The 23,261-nt window shown below is 40.2% G+C and overlaps 1 protein-coding gene across 5 annotated transcripts in view; it reads right to left on the bottom strand.

Moving 5' to 3' along the window:
• Positions 1-23,261, bottom strand: part of KANK1 (KN motif and ankyrin repeat domains 1) — a 217,061-nt gene that overhangs the window by 53,771 nt on the left and 140,029 nt on the right. For all 5 annotated transcript variants that reach the window (XM_053574315.1, XM_053574307.1, XM_053574287.1 and 2 more), the window contains one exon: positions 7,691-7,807. In XM_053574315.1, coding sequence (XP_053430290.1) covers positions 7,691-7,727 — 37 coding nt within the window. In that variant the 5' untranslated portion in view covers positions 7,728-7,807. The remainder of the gene's footprint in view (positions 1-7,690; positions 7,808-23,261) is intronic.

The following is a 23,261-nucleotide window of genomic DNA, read 5'->3' on the forward strand; positions in this document are numbered from 1 at the left end:
GCCACAAATCTAACCTCAGCAAATTTAAAAAATTAGAAATTATTCCTTGCATCTTCTCAGGCCATCATGGAATAAAAGTTGAACTCAATAACAACAGGAATCTGCATACCCATACAAAAACATGGAAGCTAAACAACCTTATGCTGAAGGATAGATGGGTTATAGACGAGATTAAGAAGGAAATCACCAAATTTTTAGAACAAAACAACAATGAAGACACGAATTATCAGAACCTCTGGGATACTGCAAAGGCAGTCCTAAGAGGGAAATTTGTAGCACTGCAAGCCTTCCTCAAGAAAATGGAGAGGAAATTAATAACTTAATGGGACATCTCAAGCAACTGGAGAAGGAAGAACACTCCAACCACAAACCAGCAGAAGAAAAGCAATAACCAAAATCAGAGCAGAAAACAAACGAATTATACAATAGATCAATAAATCCAAAAGTTGGTTTTTTGAAAAGATCAATAAAATAGACAAACCTTTGGCTAACCTAACCAGGAAAAAAAAGAGTAAAATCTCTAATTTCATCAATCAGAAATGGTAATGATGAAATAACAACAGACCCCTCAGAAATTCAAAAAATCCTTAACGAATACTACAAGAAACTCTACTCTCAGAAATATGAAAATCTGAGAGAAATCGACCAATACCTGGAAGTACGCCACCTACCAAGACTTAGCCAGAACAAAGCGGAAATGTGAACAAGCCTATATCAAGTTCTGAAATGGCATCAACTATACAAAATCTCCCTAAAAAGAATAGCCCAGGACCAGATGGCTTTACGTCAGTATTCAACCAAACCTTTAAAGAACTAGTACCTATATTACTAAACCTCTTCCAAAATATAGAAAAAGGAATAACAGCCAACACATTCTACGAAGCAAACATCACCTTGATCCCTAAATCAGGGAAAGACCCAACAAGAAAAGAAAATTATAGACCGATATCACTAATGAATATTGACGCTAAAATATTAAGATCGTACCAAACAGAATCCAACAACACATCAAAAAAATTATACACCATGACAAAGTGGGATTTATCCCAGGCTCTCAAGGCTGGTTCAATATATGTAAATCTATAAATGTAATTCAGCCCATAAACAAACTAAAAAATAAAGACCATATGATTCTCTCAATTGATGCAGAAAAAGCTTTTGATAATATCCAACATCAAAAATTAGTATAGAAGGGACATTTCTTAAACTAATCGAGGCCATCTACAGCAAACCCACAGCCAATATCGTATTGAGTGGAGTTAAATTGAAATCATTTCCACTTAGATCAGGAACCAGGCAAGGTTGCCCATTGTCTCCATTGCTCTTTAACACTGTAATGGAAGTTTTAGCTATTGCAATTAGGAAAGAAAAGGCAATCAAGGGTATCCACATAGGGTCAAGAAGAGATCAAACTTTCACTCTTCGCAGATGATATGATCGTATATCTGGAAAACACTAGGGAACTGGCTGGGGATCTGTAAAAGACTAAAACTGGACCCACACCTTTCACCATTAACTAAGACAGACTCTCACTGGATAAAAGATTTAAACTTAAGACATGAAACTATAAAAATACTTGAAGAAAGTGAAGGGAAAACCCTTGAAGGAATCGGCCTGGGTGAATTTTTTTTTTTTTTGAGACAGAGCCTCAAGCTGTTGCCCTGGGTAGAGTGCCATGGCATCACAGCTCACAGCAACCTCCAACTCCTGGGCTCAAGTGATTCTCCTGCCTCTACCTCCCCAGTAGCTGGGACTACAGGCACCCACCACAATGCTCGGCTATTTTTTGGTTGCAGCCGTCACTGTTTAGCGGGCCCGGGCTGGATTCGAACCTGCCAGCTCATGTGTATGTGGCTGGCGCCTTAGCCACTTGAGCCACAGGCTCTGAGCCCTGGGTGAATATTTTATGAGGAGGACTCCCCAGGCAATTGAAGCAGTATCAAAAATACATTACTGGGACCTGATCAAACTAAAAAGCTTCTGCACAGCCAAGAACATAGTAAATAAAGCAAGCAGACAGCCCTCAGAATGGGAGAAAATATTTGCAAGTTATACCTCCGATAAAGGTCTAATAACTAGAATCCACAGAGAACTCAAACGTATTAACAAGAAAAGAACAAGTGATTCCATCTCAGGGTGGGTAAGGGATTTGAAGAGAAAGTTCTCTAAAGAAGACAGACGCATGATCTACAAACACATGAAGAAAAGCTCATCATCCTTAATCATCAGAGAAATGCAAATCAAAACTACTTTGAGATATCACCTAACCCCAGTAAGAGTAGCCCACAGAACAAAATCCCAAAACCAGAGATGCTGGTGTGGATGGGGAGAAAAGGGCACACTTCTCCACTGCTGGTGGGAATGCACACTAATACATTCCTTCTGGAAGGATGTTTGGAGAATACTTAGAGACCTAAAAATAGACCTGCCATTCGATCCTATAATTCCTTTACTAGGTTTATACCCAGAAGACCAAAAGTCACAATATAACAAAGACATCTGTACCAGAATGTTTATTGCAGCCCAATTCATAATTGCTAAGTCATGGAAAAAGCCCAAGTGCCCATCGACCCACAAATGGACTAGCAAATTGTGGTACATGTATACCATGGAATACTACGCAGCCTTAAAGAAAGATGAAGGCTTTACCTCTTTCATGTTTACTTGGATGGAGCTGGAACATATTCCTCTTAGCAAAGTATCTCAGGAATGGAAGAAAAAGTATCCAATGTACTCAGCCCTACTATGAAGCTAATTTATAGCTTTCACATGAAGACTATAACCCAACTATAGCACAAGTATATGGGGAAAGGGCCAAGGAAGGGGAAGGGAGGGAGGGAGGTTAGAGTGGAGGGAGGTTAATTGGTGGGGCCACGCCTAGGGTGCATCTTAGAATGGGTACAGGCGAAACTTACTAAATGCAGAATACAAATGTCTGCATACAATAACTAAGAAAATGCCATGAAGGGTACGTTAAACAGTTAAAAAAAAAAAAAAGAAAGAAAACAAGTTTGAATCTTTGATTTGCATGAACAAACCCAGTTGGGAACTGGGCAGGAACTTTGGCTATAAAACTCTAACCCTCCCTTTGTTTTCTGGAATGTACTTTCCTTTTATACAGAAGGCTGTATGTCCCCTGAATTGGAACTGTTCACTGAAATAAAGTCTTCCCTTCAAAAAAAAAGGGTTTTTTACAGCTAATGCTTAATTTTGTTCCTCACAACCATCTTGTGAGAAGGTAGGATAGCTATTATTATCTCCATCTGACAAATAAGCCACTTTATTACTGAAGCAATTCTAAGCTCTAATTAAAGTTTCTCAACATTAATTAGTGTTTAAAGAGGTATCCATCAGTACATCCAGTTTATAGCATGATTCAGAAACATGGAGATAAGCAGACTGTCCCCATCCCTAAACTCTGAAGAAATACAGATGTTTTCCTACCCAACCATTCCCATTTACTTCCTAGCTAGCTATGAGAGAAGAGAACAGTCAGGAGCCATTTATGATCCCCTTATCTCATTACATTAACAAAAGACATTACGGTACTGTTGGCAATGCCATAATAAAACATTTTAAATCAATGGAAACAAAACTGTACCAGTCAACAGAAATAGGACAGAGGACCTAGTGACAAAGAAACCGAGTGACAAATGATTGGTAGTCATGATGGGAGGGCGGTGAGCAGGGGCACGCGGTCTGGAAGGGGAACACAAGCAGGGCTTGTCAGGTTTAGCAAATAAAATCTTACAAGACCCAGTTAAATGGAATTTCATGTAAACAATTAATACTTGTTTAGAACAAGCATGTCCTCTATTTTATCTGGCAACTGTACACAGGAGACTTCAACTTTCATTAGAATGTACAACCCTTGAGAGGGGGCAGAGGGCTTTGCCTGTTTGGTACACTGTTGCACTGCCAATAGATAAGACAGCCTGGCATATAGAAAGTACTTATTTGCCTTTATATTACTAAATATAGTTTATTTCTTAAAGTAGGTGATGTGTAGACAGTGCTTGATACATAATCTTGACACATTTTGTAGGTCTGAAATGTATCCTAACACATTTTACAAATTACAGCATTAACAAATTACTCTTCTTTTAAAATTAGTACCTTTTACTCAATCTAACTGAAGGACTCCCTGGGGGAAGTCAGAACGTAAAAGGGCAACTGAGTTGCCCCTTACTCAGTTTAAACCCTAAACAGGGATGTCAGTGTGAGATGACCAGTCACCATGCATTTTGGACTTTTGGTGCTTTTCTCAGCTGCTCCTCTTTGCTTCTGCTTTGTTCCTAAGTCCATGAAAAGTGGTTCTTTTATTACATATCTGGCTTCACCTTCAGACGAGATTTCTCCTCATGTTCTACAGAGCCCAAAGCAGTAATGTTCAGGGGGATGAATGGGAGAGACCCCTTTTAGGCACAGCACATCCAGGACTAGTACAGTTTTAAAAAGCATCTTTGGAGGATGAAAAAAACAAACATGATAATATCCTCTATATTTAAAACTCCTACTAAAACACCAAAAAATTTATCTTTCCTATAGGAAAGACCAATAACTGGCCGTCATTACTTGCCACATAGTTTCCTTTACCTCATCTTCATCTGGAATCTATAAATGTCCTAATGCTATTTACATTTCAAAATAGTCCATTTATAAGCAGCATATACTTTTGCATTGAGTATTTTTTTAAACAATGGGCAGGTGTTTCTTTTGTAATGCAAAGGGAGAAATGGTAAAAGAGTACCGACTGACTGACTGATTCATTGATGAGACAGTATCTGGCTCTGCTGTCCACGCTGAAGTGCAGTGGCTCGGTCATGGCTCACATAACTCCTATCAGGGAGGACAGTGACCAAGTGACTCTCCTGCCTCAGCCTCCCAAGTTGCCAGGTTGCTAGAACCGTAGGCATGTGCTACCATACCCAGCTATATTGGGGGGGAGGGGTGTGTGGCAACAAGGAAGGTCTCATATTGCCCAAGCTGGTCTTGAATTCCTAGGCTCAAGCAATCCTCCTGCTTTGGCTTCCCAAAATGCTGGGATTTTAGGCACAAACCACTGAACCCAGCCAAAAGAATGGTTCTCTTTTAAAATTTATTATTATTATTATTATTTTTAGAGACAGAGTCTCACTTTGTTGCCCTCGGTAGAGTGCCACGGCGTAACACAGCTCACAGCAACCTCCAGTTCCTGAGATTAGGCGATTCTCTTGCCCCAGCCTCCCAAGTAGCTGACTACAGGCGCCTACCACAACACCTGGCTATTTTTTTGTTACAGTTTGGCCAGGACCAAGTTTGAACCCGCCATCCTCGGTATACAGGGCCGGCGCCCTACTCACTGAGCCACAGGTGCCGCCCTCTTTTTTTTATTTATTTTTTAGAAATAGAGTCTCGCTTTGTTGCTCTCAGTAGAGTGCCGTGGCATCACAGCTCACAGCAACCTTCAGCTCTTGGGTTTAGGCGATTCTCTTGTCTCAGCCTCCTGAGTAGAAGAGACTACAGGCGCCCACCATAACGCCTGGCTATTTTTTTGTTGCAGTTTGGGGCCAGGTTCGAACCCGCCACTCTTGGTATATGGGGCAGGTGCCCTACTCACTGAGCCACAAGTGCCACCCCAAAAGAATAGTTCTTACAAGCACATTCTCAATCATATTAAATATATAAAAAATAGACTAAATAAAAAATAGCAAAAATTTTATTTCTGGGTGGTGGTATTGTCATGAATCCTTGCTTTATTTTTTCAGACAATATGACAATTCTGTATTTTTAACTTGTCTACAGTGAGCGTCATATATACATCACGTACATGTGTATGTGTGGATATGTATATGACTGTGTGTGTGTGTGTATATATATATATATACACACGCACATGTAAAACACTTTTGATGACTGAGCCTCTAATCAGATTTGCTTACAGGAGTCATGATGACTAATATAAGCGAAAGCCTTCCTTTGCCCAGTCTGGACACCTGTCTGCAGAAATAATTTATACCCAGCTACAGTAGAAGACACAAATCAGAGAGCTTTCTTTTGCTTTCAAACTCAATGCCCAGGCCTGTCAGGAAGGAGAAGAAAAAGTTATAGCTGGATCCAGAGACCTTAGGTGCAAAGCAAAAAGGGAAAAACAGAATAAGCCAGTTGGAAAAGGAATTCGAGGCAAAAGGTGGGTATGTTCATTTCTGAAGACAGGAATTTTGCCAGAGACACCAGAGGGTGTCAAATACCCGTTCCCCTGAGTGTGCACGCGGAAGCAAACAGAAAAGAAGGGAAACCACCGCACTGAGGGAACTGAAATACACACCCACTGCACTCAAGATTTCAGTGTTCCAACCTCCTTTCTTATCAAATATTTTACTAGAGAAACAAATAATAATCCCGATTTTTATGATTTCATTTAGGTAAATCACCAAACTTCTCTGTGACATCACACAGGGATGACAACGACAACATAATCTCATGGGATTCTTGCAAGGATTAAGTACGACAGTGAGGGCAAAGCATTTTAGGCTCCATGGTGCATATTTTGTGTTTGATGAATGTTAGATATCATTTCTTTTTTAAGTATTGATATCCCTGAGCAAAATCCCTAAGTCTCGAGAAGTTGTAGAGTAAAGACAACTGAGTTTATTTGGGCAAGCTCTACTGTCCTTGCCAGCTGGAATAAAGTCATGGCCATGGGCTGGGAACATACATTTCAAAGGTCTCTCCTAATTTTATCTTTAAAAGTGCTTTACTGTTTACATGGCACCTGTAAGTACCTTTCTGGTGCTCTTGCTGGTCCTAAACCTGCAGGTGGATACATTTACCAATGTTTTACCTGTGAAGAAATAGCCCTGCCCAATATTTCACGGTTAGGGCGGGGACTAGGACACTAATTTAGGTTTACCGGCTCTAATTCCACACCCCTCCAGTATATAATGTTGCCACTGATCAGAGCCAACAGAACTAGAATCTTGGACACGAGGTATTGAGAAAAAATTTCCACATAGACGATTATTGCTCTCATTCATTCAGGTACTTGCAAGAAAACTCAAAAGAGGAAAGAATGTGTGGCATGCTGTTTTGAAGAGGTTTTCACCTCTGGTCATGGATCATCTCTCAGAAGGATTTTCTCCGTTTCTTCCCCCAAATCTTACATACGCAATATTGGAATAGTTATACAAACTACATAGTCACTACTATAACCAAAGTAAGAATTAGAATACAGGTTTTAATAATTCATAATATCACTTCTTGCATCTTCCTCTCTGGGAGAATCACATTACAGAATATACTCTTCTTCTTCCCCACCCCCAGTGCCGCCTTCTTCGTTTAAAAAAAAGCTGCTTGAGAGTGGATAGCAGAGATTGGTTTTAAGCATCAAACTCAGTCAGTCCTCAGAAAGAACTGCAAGAGGACTATACATTCTATTGCATCAGCACTCAGGATTTTATATTTATCTCTCAATACGTCAACAGAATGACTTAGATAATAATTTACCTGATTCCAATACATAAAGACGCTAAGATAAAAGCACATTTTCTAAGAGAATTAAAAAAAAAAAAAAAAAAAACTTCAATGGATAGAAAATTACTTTGAAATCTAGGCAACTTGCTATTATCTATCCATTATTAAAAGAGAAATAAAAATTAGTTTCAACAAAAACATACATTTAACACAGACACACATTCCAGAGCAGAGTTACCTGAGGTATAGCCGTTCACTTTTGTGGTGTGAGCCATGCTGGCTCAAGTCCAATGACAGTTCCAGAAAGTGAGGAGTTGTGCAAATTTTATGCATCAAGTTCCCAAACGCATTCAACCTGAAATAATAAAGAGAGCCCCATCAAAATGGATCATTTAAAAATACGTATGACATTACATTTCAGACTTCTGTTTATAAAGATGACTTCTAATGGAGAAAGCAAATCAGAATGGGGGGAGACCCCGGGACTTGGCCATTCAGTGTTGAGAGAACACCCATGATGCACCTACATACAGTTTTGCCTGCGTAGGTGTTGAAAGGTCACTAAACAGAATCCTCCATGGGAAACAAAACCGGTTCTCCAGAAATGTATTAGGAGGGTGGTCTTCAAAACAAATGGCCTCCTAATGTGTGCCATTCCACAACAGTACACAAACTACTTTTGATTTTTAAGCTTATCCTCCTCCTTTCCAAATGTTGGTTCAACAGTTTCATTTATTCAACTGCAATTTCAAATACACAAAGTACTTTTGATTTTTAAGCTTATCCTCCTCCTCCTTTCCAAATGTTGGTTCAAAAGTTTCATTTATTCAACTGCAATTTCAAAGCAATTCTTGCCCCAAATGTTTACATTTTTTGCAAAGATTAACTTCATGGAATTCTTTTGAGACACCTCAAATCTTTCTGCCAATACCACCTTTCTCCCATGCAATCACCTTTCTAAAACAAATGAGTCAGTCAGTCCTCTTCTTAAAATAAAAAATTCTTCAGTATCTCCCACTATCTTGTTAGATAAATTTCCAATGACATAGTATGGCACACAGTGAAACATTAGGGTTCATTTTGGGCAACATATTTCTAACTTTATATTGATTTTTCTATTTAAAAGTTATCTGAATTTTTAATACCTGAAATCGATTTTCATTTCTCTTTGAATAATGAATAGATAATAGCAAGTGCCTAGATAATTAGGATTTCAAATCAATTTTGTAGCCCTTGAAGTTTTTCTGGATTTTAAAGTTGAGATTACTACAAAAAGATGTATTAAAAATCACGAAATTTAAAACAAGAAAATAAAATCAAGAAAAAAAAAACAGAAAAGAACACGAATACTACCTTTCCTTTTTGTAAGTGCCTTCTAGAAACTATTGGCCTAAAGAAGCAAACAATGGTATGTACAGAAATATTCCATTTCTATTGTGCCCAAATTCTAACTCTAGACCCACAAGAAATTGAGCTAAACCAAATTGCAAGCTGAGAATTAAAGTGTCAATTCAGAAATCCACATGATCTCCCAACAGCAGAATATTAAAATTATATCTGTATACACTAGATTCTAATTTAGCCACTGAAATCAAGTTTTTAAATAAAATGGTAAAATACTCAAAGCATGTTGATTAAAAGAAAAAACAGAACTATCTACTATCCTAAATCCAATTTTATTAAAAACATGTATCTGTTTACACATTTAAACAAGTAGAATATACCAAAATGCTCATGGTGGTTGCCCCTGGGTGACAAAATTATGGATAAGTTAAACTTCTTTATTACTTTTGTGGTAATAATTCCTAAAAAGAACTTTTTAGACCCCTTCTATCAATATTGGTTTTCTTTTCTTTAAAACCACCAAAGAATAGAAAAGGTACTAAAAATGCTATGCAAAAGGAAACTACCAGGCCTCAGTCATGGAGATTAGGGGTCAGAAACGTAAGTAAATAAAAAGGAAGAGGAAATGGCGGATCACTTTGATCACAAAGGGGGAGAATTTCTTGCTGCTTAGGTAGTGAAATTTTTCTCTCCACAGTTTAAAGTTAACTACTGTGAAAATAACTCAGAACAAACTCAAAAGAATCCATTTTCTGCTTTTACTGGCTGCTTGTGACCAGCATGCTCCCCTGCACTGGGGACAGTGACTAGCCCTCCTCCACCTGGAGAGGCCAGATTCTAAACCTCTCACTCCTGCTGACTCCTAGTCTCGGGTTGGCAGCACAGCAGGGCACAGGATGGGCAATTGTCTGTTTCTCTGGGAAACAAAGGCACTTCCTCAGCTCTGTGATGTGGAACTTGGAGCGCAGCACCCTCTGTGCAGTCAGAGTTAGCTCAACCACAATGCAGCCTTTAGAAACAGAGTGAGCATTTTCTTCTTTTTTTTTTTTGGACACAGGGTCTTAGCTCACAACAATCTCAAACTCCTGGGCTCAAGCGATCCTCCTGCTTTAGCCTCCCAAGTAGCTGGAACTACAGGTTTTCTCTATTTTTAGTAGAGGTGGGGTCTCACTCTTGCTCGGGCTGGTACTGAACTGAGCTCAAGTGATCCTCCTGCCTGGGCCTCCCAGAGTGCTAGGATTACAGGCACGAGTCACCTTGCCTGGCCCAAGCAAGCACTTACCTTTTAAGAATAGGAGTGAATGTCTATAAATGTCTGACAAATGCAGCTTTATGAGAAAAAAAGTGAGGTCTGCCTGGGGTGGGGACACAAAGAGAGAAGGACAGAAGCCCAGTTTCTGGAGTTATTCAACTTATTATACTACTAAAAGTCAAAAACAACAAAAGCCTAAACCAAACCCAGTTTACCGGCCTTTGCTAACCTGTGTGTTTGTACTCTTGCTTCGTAATAGCTTCTAAATACCACCATTTAAAATCTTGAGGGCAAGCAGAAGACAAGAAGAGACAAGCCAAGTGTGCTGTGGGCTCATGAAGTACGCTTCAAGGTATTTGGATGGAGATGTGCCCAGAATCTTCCTAGTCAAGCTTTGTAAACTTTGGCCCAAGGTTCTCTCCTGTTATTGACCCTCTTTCCCCTGGCAAAGGATCTTTATCTCAGATCCAAATTGGTTTCTCCCACCTGCCCCCAAACTGAACAATAAAATCAAAATGAGGAAGAAACCTAAAATCAGGAACTACAGGCATGTCACTGGTAAAACAGCAAAACATCTTCCCTGGACATGAATCCTGGCAGTGCCTGTGCAAAGGAACAGTTGTATATTGTATTGCATATCGATTTGTTGAAGTTATTGGTCATGTCTGACAGGTGGCCTCAAATTATAAGGATCCATTCTTCCTAATGATATGCAGATTCTTATGTCAGGGCATTGTGTAGACCAGAAAAGGCTTGGCCCTGGTCCATTCCTCTGTTACAGATCAATAAACTGCTTCTTTTCTCCTCCACAGCAGAGTGCAAACCTGTAAATCTTAAATGGTACAATGGTGGCTCAGTTCCACTCACTAAGAAAAAAAGCACTTTTATTTAAAGAATTTAGGAAAATACAAGAATAGAAAAAATAAATAATTCTTTTCTTTCTGTTTCCAGAAACTGGAGGTAATGAAGAACAGTTTAGTAACATTCACATGTAGTACAGTGAATAATTAAACACTGCATGAATGGACCCCATACTTTACCCTAACTAAAATGAAAAAATACGAAAAAAAACTTACTAGATTTTTTCCTTAAAACACATTAAAAAAAAAAAAAAAAGTAGTAGGGTTGGCTCCTGTAGCTCAGCGGCTAGGGTGCCAGCCACATACAACTGAGCTGGCGGGTTGGAATCCAGCCCCGGCCCGCCAAACAACAATGACAACTACAACCAAAAAACAGCTGGGCATTGTGGCAGGCGCCTGTAGTCCCAGCTACTTGGGAGGCTAAAGCAAGAGAATTGCTTAAGCCCAAGAGTTTGAGGTTGCTGTGAGCTGAGACACCATGGCACTCTACCAAGGGTGACAGTGTGACTCTGTCTCAAAACATAAATAAATAAATAAATAAATGATTTTTAAAAAAAGTAGTAGATTAAATTGAGATTTGGTATATAGACTAGGCTAACACTGTTAAACTATCAAATGCCACTGTCTTGGTAAAAAGATAATGATGATAACACTGATGATACTGCTGATGATGGGTAACAATGGTCAATGTCTTAACTACTATGAGTTATTGTAATCTACTACATGTCACCTAAAGCCCACTGTTATCTTAACTACCACTGATTAAAAAAAGGTGTCACCAGGGAGGTGTGGTGGCTCATGCCTATAATCCCGACACTTTGGAAGGCCAAGGAAGGCGGATCATTTGAGGACAGGAATTCGAGACCAACCTAGGCAACCACAAGATGCCTGTCTCTACAAAAAAAATTAAAAAATTAGCTGGGCATGGTAATACATGCCTATAGTCCCAGCTACTCAGGAGGCTAAGGGAGGAGGATCAACCTGAGCAAGAGCGAGACCTCGTCTGTACTAAAAAAAAAAAAAAAAATTAGCTAGGCATTGTGGTCAGTATCTGCAGTCCCAGCTACTCTGGAGGTTGAGGCTGGACCATCTCTTGAGCCCAAGAATATAAGGTTGCCATAAGCTATGATGACACCATTGCACTCTAGCCTGGGCAAAGAGCAAGACGCTGTATTTAAAAAAAAAAAAAAAAAAAAAACACAACTCACTAATTAAATGATAATAAAATGCTTATTACAAATTATAATACATTAATTGCATTATATGTCCACATCCACATCCGCATTTCAGAGGCGTTAAAATGTGAAAAATGTGCTTCTTAAAACTGACCAAATTACACTTAAGGCACTTTTTGAAGCATTCAACAGTGATCGCCTTGTTTAAAACTCATGACAACCCTGCAAAGTCCTAAAAACCCTTTCTCACCATTTTATAGTTAGAAATCTAAGGCACAGAGAGGTTTAAAACTTGTACAGGCCACATAGCTAGAATGACAGAGTTGACACTGTAAACGAAGTAATTCAGAGCTAGAGTCCATGGTCTAGAGTCCAAGCCCTTGTGATTATATGATTGATTGATAGATGCAATTAATTAAAAAAATTTTTTTTAATTGAGACAGAGTCTCACTCTGTGGCCCTGGGTAGAGTGCAGTTGTATCACTGCTCACAGCAACCTCAACTCTTGGGCTCAAGAGATAATTATTATGTTATTTAGAGTAAGGACATTATTGTTTTAACAAATGCCAACGTCCACAAGTGATGTCTCTTTTAAGGCAGTTGCCTTTGGGATGCGTATGTTTACTTGCAAGGGTGCTTTGCTCAACTCCCTTTTAGATAGAAAGTTGTATCTTAGAAGTTTATGTAATAATCTTTCAAAGAAATTTTATTTGCAACCTTATTCCTTGGAGTATCAGGCTTACAAACTTGAGGAGGTACTTAGATGGCACATGGGAAATTCCTCTCAGTACTTCACCACACTGTATTCTAGACCATACGTGGTACTAGCCAGCTTCGTTACTGACCTTGTTCCTCAGATTTTACAAGAACATCATTTGCCTCTTGCAAGAAATCCATAAATAGATGCTGAAAAAGCATTCAACAAAATCCAGTATCTCTTTATGATAAAAACTCCCAATAAACTAGGTATTCGAGAAACATATCTCAAAATAATAAAGGCTGTATATGACAAAACCCACAGCCAACACCGGACTAAATGGGGAAAAATGGAAAGCCTTTCCTCTAAAATCTGGAATAAGACAAAAAATGTGCACCTGCACCACTTTCATTCAACGTAATACTGCAAATCCTGGCCAGGCAACTAGACAAGAGAAACAAATGAAAAGTATTCAAATTGGAAAAGAAAAAGTCAAGTTAGCCTTGTATGCAGATGACTATCTTATCTTCAGATAATCCTAAAACTCTACTAAGAAAGTATTAGAACGGATAAATGAATTCAGTAAAATTGTAGGAAAGAAAAATCAACATAAGGGTGGCGCCTATGGCTCAGTGAGTAGGGCGCCGGCCCCATATACCGAGGGTGGCGGGTTCAAACCCTAGCCCCGGCTGAACTGCAACCAAAAAATAGCCGGACGTTGTGGCAGGCACCTGTAGTCCCAGCTGCTTGGGAGGCTGAGGCAGGAGAATCGCTGAAGCCCAAGAGCTAGAGGTTGCTGTGAGTCCTGTGACATCATGGCACTTTACTACCTCTACTGAAGGTAGTAAAGTGAGACTGTCTCTATTAAAAAAAAAAAAAATCAACATACGAAAAAATCAGTAGCGTTTATATATGCCAACAGTGAACAACAACCTGAAAAAGATATCAAGACAGCAATCTCATTTACAATAGCTACAAAGAATATAAAACACCTAGCGATTGAGTAAACAAAGATGTGAAAGGTCTACATAAGGGAAGCTATGAGAGCCTAATGAAAAAAACTGACGAGTAAACAAAAGAATGGAAAGATAGTCCATGCTCATAGACTGGAAAAATTAATATAAAATTACAACATTATACATAATTCATCTTCAGAGTATCTTTTGGTAACTTCCAACATTGACTCATACTACATTAACCAGCTCTTGGTTATTATACAACCAAATTACCTAATAGAATTCAACACCATTTAGGTTCTTCAAATACAACAGGTAATTTCCTTGTTATGAGTTGGGTAGAGGTGGAGAGATACTGCAATTACGGGTCCAGATCTAAATTCAAATCCTACTTGGATATTGATTTTCATTTATGAAATGTAAAAAAGAAAAAAAAAAAAAGAGGTTGGGATTTGAGTATCAGGGAAATTTTAAGCTATGTGTGTCCAAACAGGATGAGAACTTCATTCCTTGGGGTAACAGAGTTAAGAAGCTGGAAGACAAATTTCTCATAGGAACAAATTAAAATGCAGACATAGTGAAAATACGGGAGAAACAACAATAAGTAAATAAATTCATTCAACAAATAAGTGACCATTACCTGCCAGGCACTGTGTTTGGCACGTAGGATATAGCAATGAACAAAGCAAAATACCTACCTACTCTCTGCCCTATAGTAATCTAACTGGAGATCTGCACTTTGGGCCCAAAGAAAATTTAGGTTCACAGTGCAGTTAACAGACTAGCCGTACTAAACGCCAGTTCCTTATTCATCTTTCGGCCTTATTTGAAAGTGGTTCCTATGACAAAATCTGACTCCTTGTGCCTCAAAGTGGACACGTTATGTCCAGCCCTTCCACAGACCACAGACCTTCACTCCCTATTCCTATCTGCTCTAGTCCATGAACAGACATCAGTGTCTTTCCAAGAGTGTGCAAATGGCTATGCTGCTAATGAACAGGATAAAACCATCTCAAAGCCTACAACTGCTTTCAGAGTCCTGTACTGGCTCTGTTCCAGCTGGGTCTCCGTGACCCGGGCAGCTTTCAGAAAACTTAAAAGAGCATTGCAACACTTGTAAGATGCTTACAAAGTTTTTTTCTTTTCTTTTGTTTGCTTATCATTTTATTTAATTTCAGATTAATGTGAGGGTACAAACAGGTTAGAAATGTTTGCATTTGTTAGGTAGAGTCCCTGCTGTGGTTGTGTCCTACCCCTACAAGGTTTGCCGTATACCCTTACATTGTGCCCATTATGTGGGAACATACCACTCAGTCCTTACCATCCCCCCCTTACAAAGTTTCTTCCAGGAAATTTTGTACAATGAATTTTTTTTTTTTTGCAGTTTTTGGCTGGGGCTGGGTTTGAACCTGCCACCTCCGGCATATGGGGCCAGTGCCCTACTCCTTTGAGCCACAGGTGCCACCCATATACAATGAACTTTTATGAGATTATAACAACCCAGAATGAAAATCAGCTGTTCTGCTGCAAAAAAGGGGGGCAATAGATGGTGTGGAGAAGAACACCCAAATGAAAATTAGAATTATTAAAGTGTCTTATTTTTTATTATTTTTTTTTAGTTTACCTTCTTTATGTTTTGAATTGACTACAAAAAAAATTTTTATGACTCGGTAGGGGTACAATAAATAGTATTTATTGATTTGCTTTGATTCATCTGTAATAGGCTTAGGAAAAATAGACTCTAGTAGAAACCTAAGCCTTGATTTTACAAATGACTGTATGGGTGAATGAAGTCTTGCTCTTATTGAGAAAGAATTCCCAATGGCAGTAGTATGTGAGTGACTATACTAGTGTTTTTGTACCTATTCAAACATTAAAAGAATGAAATGTAACAGCCACAGATATAAGAAAATTAGTGTAGCTGGTAAGGCTTTTTGTCCGTTTCCTATTAAATTAAATGTACAGTTCTCACTTAGTGCTGTAATGGAAAATTTCCTTTTAATTCCAAGATTGGATTCTTGTGTGACCATCTCTATGATTACTCTTAAAATGATCAATACTGTTGATGACAAGTTCCAAGGGTGCCTAGGACTCTAAGTAAAAGGGACTCATAACAGAGCCTAGAGTTCTTTTTCTTCTTTTTTTTTTTTTTAAAGACAAGAGTCTTGCTCTGTGTCTGAGGTAGAGTACAGTGGTTTGATCACAGCTCAGGAGAGCCTCGATCGAACTCCTAGGTTCAAGCAATCCTCCTGCCTCAGCCTCTCTAGCAGCTGAATATACAGGTGCCCATCAGCACACCTGGCTAATTTTTAAATTTTCTATAGAGATAGGGTTTTGCTATGTTGTCTAGGCTGGTCTTAAGTAATCTTTCCACCTCAGTTTTCGAAAGTGCTGAGATTACAGATGAGAGGCACTGCACCCAGTCAGCCTCAGATGCTTAGCCTTAAAAAAGTGGTTCTCAAGGTGTCATCCCCAGAACAACATCAGCATTATCTTCTGGGAACTTGTTAGAAATGCACATTCTCAGGCACCACCCCAGACCAACTGAATCAGAAACTCTAGGTTTGTGGCCTAGTAATCTGCATTTTGATAACCCTCTAGGTAACTCTGATGTAGGCCAAAAGTTTTCAAAATCACTACCTTTAGCTGGCACCTGTAGCTCAAGAGGCTAAGGCGCCAGCCACATATACCAAAGCTAGTGGGTTCGAATCCAACCCAGGACTGCCAAACAATGACAACTACACCAAAAAATAGCCAGGTACTGTGGCAGGCCCCTGTAGTCTCAGCTGCTTGGGAGGCTGAGGCAAGAGAACCGCATAAGCCCAAGAGTTGGAGGATGCTGTGAGCTGTGATGCCACAGCACTCTACCCAGGGGACAGCTTGAGGCTCTGTCTCAAAAAAAAAAAAAAAAAAAAAATCACTACCTTCAAAAATGGGTTAAGTAAGAAAAAATTAAGGCTCTAAGATCCAAGGATGTCTTCTGATTTTAAGAAAATGGTACTCAGTGGTCTAGAAAATAGCTTCTAGGAAGCCTGACTTTGTTTCATTCACTTATTTAAAAAATATGGGCTGAGTACTCAGCATGCATCAGGCTCAGCACTGAGCACCACGGTGGTAAACAAAATACACTTGGCTCTTGCCTTTTTGAGGCTTACAAACAGGAATTTTATACACAGAGAGATTATAAATATATTACATTAAATGCTATAAGGGAGGAAAAAAAGCACATGTTGAGAATAATGTAGTGAACTCCTCAGGATTGAAGTTGAGGGAATGCAGATGACAGTTGTTCCTTCATGATCTCTATAGGAAAATAATACTGAAGCTAAGACCTGAAGGGTGGGTAGGAGTTAACTAAAGGGCAGGTGGATAATAAAAATGGCCCAGGAATTAGAACACAGGTCAGAAACAGACCCACACAAATGTACCCATATGATTTTTGAAAAATATAAAACAATTCCAAAAAGTGCTATAACAGACACCTACAGGCAAAGTAATGAATCTTAACCTTCCACCTTCCATAAAAAATCAATTCTTAATGAATCAAAGGTTTAAATCTAAACCACACACATACACACACACAAACTATAAAACTTTTTAGGAGAAAACATAGTAGATCTTTAGAACCTAAAGCTTGGAGAAGATTTCTAGATATGAGACCAAAAGTAAAAGCCAGGGGGCACCGGCCCCGTATGCCGGAAGTGATGGGTTTAAACCCAGCTCCGGCCAAAAACAAAACAAAATAAACAAACAAACAAACAAACAAAAAAACAGTAAAAGCCAGTAAAGTAAAAATTGATAAAGTGCTTTTGAAAATTAATTTTTTTTCTGTAAAAGAATGGACTGAAGTCTCTGGGGCAGGAAAAAGCTCCATGCACTTGAGCGACTGAGTTCATTAAGATAGGGAAAGAGCAGATTGGGCTGAGGGGAGAGGTAAGCGGAGGTTATTAGGTTATAAAATCTGCCTGGCCTCATGGCCCACAATAAGGAAACCGGGTTTTATTTTAAGTGCAAAGTTATTGATGAGTTGAAAACTGATTAACATATAATAAATGCTCTTATTTTTAAGTGTTGTGGTTGTGCTTCTTACTATCTTTAAGGAGTGGTAACTCTGTGCTTTGTTAGTTATACTATCAGGCGGAAAGGGGATTGGAGACTCCAGGGACGGTTTATTCAGACCAGAGAATTTCACTGAACATATTCAGCCTTTAATGTAATTAGCCCTTTGATTTTATAAAATTTTACTGTCTACTGTTTACAGTAGGAAGATTCTGCCATGCCAAATAGAAATTTCTCAGATTTTCTTTTGTTTTCCCAAGAACATAAAAGTTCCTACTTATTTAAGAGAAACTTTAAAGGGATGAAGTGCTTAGCCCAGGAGATAATTCACAATTTGCAGAAATTTCTCACAATGTTAAACTGTATTACCAGTATGGAATCTGCACATCAACTGAGATTGGTTATAGGAAAAGCTGTAGCCAGAGATCAAATTCAGAGATTTTAAAATTAAAAAATAGAATTAGAATTAAATCAAAGCCATAATGAGCTATCACCTCACAACCATTGGGATGGCCACCATGAAAAAAATAACAAGTGTGGTAGCATGTATAGGAAGTCAAACCCTTATACACTGTTGGTGGGTCTGTAGAATGGTGTAGCAGCTACAGAAAATGTTATGGAGGCTCCTCAAAAAATAAGCAATAGAACTACCACATGATACAACAATTCTACTCTGGGGTATATACCCAAAAGAACTTAAAAAAAGGAATTTGGAGATATATTTGTAATCCCCATATACACTAGATTATTCTCAACAGCCAAGATGTAGAAGCAACCTGAACATCCACTGCCAGGTGAATGAGGAAAATGTGGTATATAACTCTAAGGGAATAAATACTCAGTCTTTTTTTTTCTTTGAGACAGAGTCTCACTATGTCACCCTCAGTAGAGTGCCTTGGTGTCACAGCTCACAGCAACCTCAAACTCTTGGGCTTAAGTGAATTTCTTGCCTCAGCCTCCCAAGTAGCTGGGACTACAGCCACCGACCACAACACCCAGTATTTTTCTTTCTTTTTGTTTTTTTATTGTTGGGGATTCATTGAGGGTACAATAAGCCAGGTTACACTGATTGCAATTGTTAGGTAAAGTCCCTCTTGCAATCATGTCCAGCTATTTTTCTTGTTGTTGTAGTTGTCATTATTCAGCTGGTGCAGACAGGGTCTGAACCTGCCAGTCTTGGTGTATGTGGCTGGTACTGTAACCACCATGCTACAGGTGCTCAGCCTAAATATTTAGTCTTGAAAAAAAAAAATCCTATCATATGCTACAAAATGAAATATGTTAGTTACAAAAATCTAAATACTGTATGATGCCCATTTATAGGAGCTATCTACGTAACCAAACTCATAGAAACAGAAAATAAAATGGTGGGGGTGGGGGTGGGAGAATGTAAAGTTAATAATACTGTAACATACACTTAAAAATTAAATCGGTTTCAGTTGTGCAAAATGAAAAAAGTTCTAAAGATCTGTTAATATAGCAATGTGCATTAGTTAATAATACACTTAAAAATTAAGGAGATAAATCTTCGATACATGTTTTTCACCACAAATTAAAAAATCAGAGTTAGTACCACTGGGCCCGGCTACACTCAAGGTCAAGTTGTCTTCCGCGTCATACAAGCTGTTCTAGCAAATCCTGAATGTTGCTTTCTTTCAGCTGAAATAAATCTCACTTAAGCTTTTCCTTTTTGTTTTTTGCCGGGGTGGGGTTTGAACCTGCCACCTCCGGTACATGGGGCCAGTGCCCTACTCCTTTGAGCCACAGGCACCACCCAAGCTTTGCCTTTTTTAATACAGGAGATTTAGAACATTCCCTGCTTTTTTACTGTCGGGGCTTTCCTGCTGAGACAAGTGCATCACTTTCATGCTTCTTCAAGAGTTCTGCTGAGATTCATCCTGCACACCAGGCAGGCCCAGACCAGAACACAGGGTGGCGGTAGGGGTGAGAGTGCCTGCCACGCAGATGTCATTTAAAAAGAGGAAATGACTGAGAATCTGTAGAGTGCTGTAGTGGCACAGCTCACAGCAACCTCCAGCTCTTGGGCTTAGGCGATTCTCTTGCCTCAGCCTCCTGAGTAGCTGGGACTACAGGCACCCGCCACAACGCCCGGCTATTTTTTTTGTCCATTTGGCCGGGGTTGAGTTCGAACCCGCCATCCTTGGTATATGGGGCCAGCGCCCTACTCACTGAGCCACAGGGGCCGCCCACTGAGAATCCTTTTTTCCTGCTAGTAGCCCACTGTGCTGAAGGATGCTTTGGAGAACAGCAAAACAGTGACAGACTGACCAATGACAGGCCACGCCCAAGAGGAAGAGCTGTACACCTTCATCATCACGAAGAGGCAGAAGGGGGGACTACTCGGTCCATCCCCACTAATTCCAAATGGTTGGATGCCACAGATGTGTCCTCTGAGGATCCAAACGCCATGTGGTGAAATGCAACAGGCCAGGGGGAGCAGATGCCACAGCAGGGATGTAAATGCCATCCTCTTCACATGGAGGTCCTGCCTCTCCCTTTCTCCCTTTTAAAAGGCAATGTCTGAATTTTCCACTACACTAGGAAAAGAGCCAGAGAATGGGACCTGCCAAAGAACAGGCTTCACCCCAACTCAGGCTGGGAAGGTTGGACTTAACTTGCCGGGTACAGTGGCTCACGCCTGTAATCCCAACACTCTGGGAGACCGAGGTGGGTAGATTGCTATAGCTCACAAGTTCAGGACCAGCCTGAGCAAATGCGAGACCCCATCTCTAAAAAGTAGCCAGGCGTCATGGCGGGCACCTGTAGTCCCAGCTACACTAGGAAGGCTGAGGCAAGAGAATTGCGTCAGCCCAGGAGCTTGAGGTTGCTGTGAGCTGTGACACATGGCACGCAACCCAGGGTGACAAAGTGAGACTCTGTCTCAAAAAAAAGAAAGAAAAGAAGGCCAGCTGCCCCATGTGCAGTCTGACAGCACTAAGGAGCCCAGAGCCATGCAGCTCCTGCAATGAGAGCCCCATTCAGCCTCCTGGGCAAGAACACCGAATGGGCAGGATCTAAGTAAAAGAGGAAGCTAGAAGGCAAGTCCCAAACTCAGAAGACGGCAAACACTGGGATCCGGGATTAGGTGGCTGGTGTGCACTCTGAAGTGTGAGAAGAACTGGCTTTCCCATCGGGTCTTGGGCTTCCTAACCCATTACTTTTTATCCTGAGGGACCCGCAACAATGGTTCACAACCATCCAGGCCCTACCACAAATCAATTAAATAACTCTCTAGGGATGGGAGATTCAGGCAGAAATATTTTTTACAACTTCACCAGGAGATTCCAAGCGTTAAGTCGGAAAGTTGCTGGTCTTTGCCAGTGGTTCTCAAAATGGGGTCCCCAGATCAGCAGCATCGCCACCCCCAGGGAACTTGAAAGAAATGTACATTTCTTCTTCCTTCTTCTCTTTCTCTCACCCCCTCCCCCCAACTGTGACTATATAAAACAATACTCAGGGTGGCGCCTGTGGCTCCAGGAGTAGGGCACTGGCCCCATATGCCAAAGGTGGCGGGTTCAAACCCAGCCGCAGCCAAAAAACTGGAAAAAAAAAAAAAACTCAGGAAAACTTCAGGAAATTCTTTTTTTTTTTTTTTTTTATTTAATGACAGGTAAAAGCATGGACTAAACTATTGGTGGGTGCTACAAGAGTATCCCACAAACATATGTTTCTATTGTCTGTTGAAAGACCAGCATGGAAATTCTTAGAAGACAGGCATTTTAGTATCTCTTTTGCACAATGTATTTGGCAACTGAAATAAAAATATTTATGGTTTTTTTTTTTTGAGACAGAGCCTCAAGCTGTCACCCTGGGTACAGTATTATGGCATCACAGCTCACAGCAACCTCCAACTCCTGGGCTCAAGTGATTCTCCTGCCTCTGCCTCTCCAGCAGCTGGAACTACAGGCGCCCGCCACAATGCCCGGCTATTTTTTGGTTGCAGCCGTCATTGTTGTTTGGCAGGCAGGGCTAGATTCGAACCCGCCAGTTCAGGTGCATGTGACTGGCACCTCAGCAGCTTGAGCCATAGGCACCGAGCCAAAAAATATTTATGTTTTATAAGAATGATTTCAAATTCACTTAAAATGAGGATGCTGCCAAGGGGTGCACTTCTAGGGGCAGAAGGCATCCCAGGGTGAAAGCACTCAAGGGGTGAGTGGTATGATTTAGAATAGTAAATCTACTATCTCATGGGTGGTTTGGAAACGAGTGATGCTCTATCCGAGTTTACCTGATAGCCATAGTATTTCCCCAAATATGATGATAAAGCATGTCAAGACTCGCCGCAGAGATTCTGATTCAGGGAGTCTGATGTGGAGTTGAAATTTATGTTCTGTTTTCAGAGAAGTCTAGAAAACACATTGCCTTGCAGGACCCTTACTCTTCAGGCTACTATTTCTCCAAGTGTGGCCCTGGACCACTGGTGCCAGCATCACCTGGGGACTTACTAGAAATGCATACTCTTGAGACCTGCCATGTAGAACTCTTCAGGTAAGCTAATGGTTGGGGTGTTAACAGGTCTTCCCCCTGATCTAAGGCCATTTTCAAGACCACTGCATGAGGTCATTTTCAAAACTCTTACATCTTTTAAGTGGAAACGATCTGCTCTTATTCAAACACCTAGAAGCACAAAGAAACACTGGATGCCTTATCTGGGGCCTCAGCCTGTGTCTTTCACATGGAAGAAAGACAGGCGGAAGGAATGTGGTGAAGACAGGCTTTGGTCATAACCATAAAATACCCAAGTTGATAGGAGTGGAGTTGCCCTAACTGCAAAAACAGTTGTGCGAACATGGTGGGAGTTTTAATAAGCATTACACAATTTTACTTTGATCAGAAAAACAATCTAACAATAGTAAACAAAGAAAACACTAAGTGTCCACTGTGCTGAGGCTCATTCAGCTTCCCAGTTGCTATACTTTCTCCCTTTTTGGCAAGAGAATATATTTATTACAAAAGTATGAAAACTGTATCATAGTTCCATTACCTCCAAAAGTAAGAAAATTACGTGCAAACTTAGGGGGTGCAAGGCACAGGACATGTGTAACAGAGGGACGGGCTTTAGAGGGCTCGTGAAACCTCCAAAATCAAACACAAAGTTTTAAGATTTTCAGCCAACACAGATTGTTCAAGGGAGAGGTTTTGCAGACTTTATTATTTACCCAAAAGAGAGCAGACCCTAGGATCATTGACAACCTGTGAGTTTCCATGATTTCAGTGGACACAGATCTAGACAAAAGACCTAACAATTCAATGTTTATGATATAAAAGAAAACCCATTCTCTTACCTGGTTTTCTCTGGCCTTAAAAACTGCTTGTGAGAATTGGGGCCCGTCCACCACAGCACAGCCAGGAGATATGCAAAGTAGCAGCACTAGATAGACCAGGCGCCTGGAAACCACATTTTCATTTCAACTTGGCCTTGAACCATGTCCACCACTGAAA

Source organism: Nycticebus coucang, chromosome 2 (genome assembly GCF_027406575.1).
Source record: "Nycticebus coucang isolate mNycCou1 chromosome 2, mNycCou1.pri, whole genome shotgun sequence".
NCBI lineage: Eukaryota > Metazoa > Chordata > Mammalia > Primates > Lorisidae > Nycticebus > Nycticebus coucang.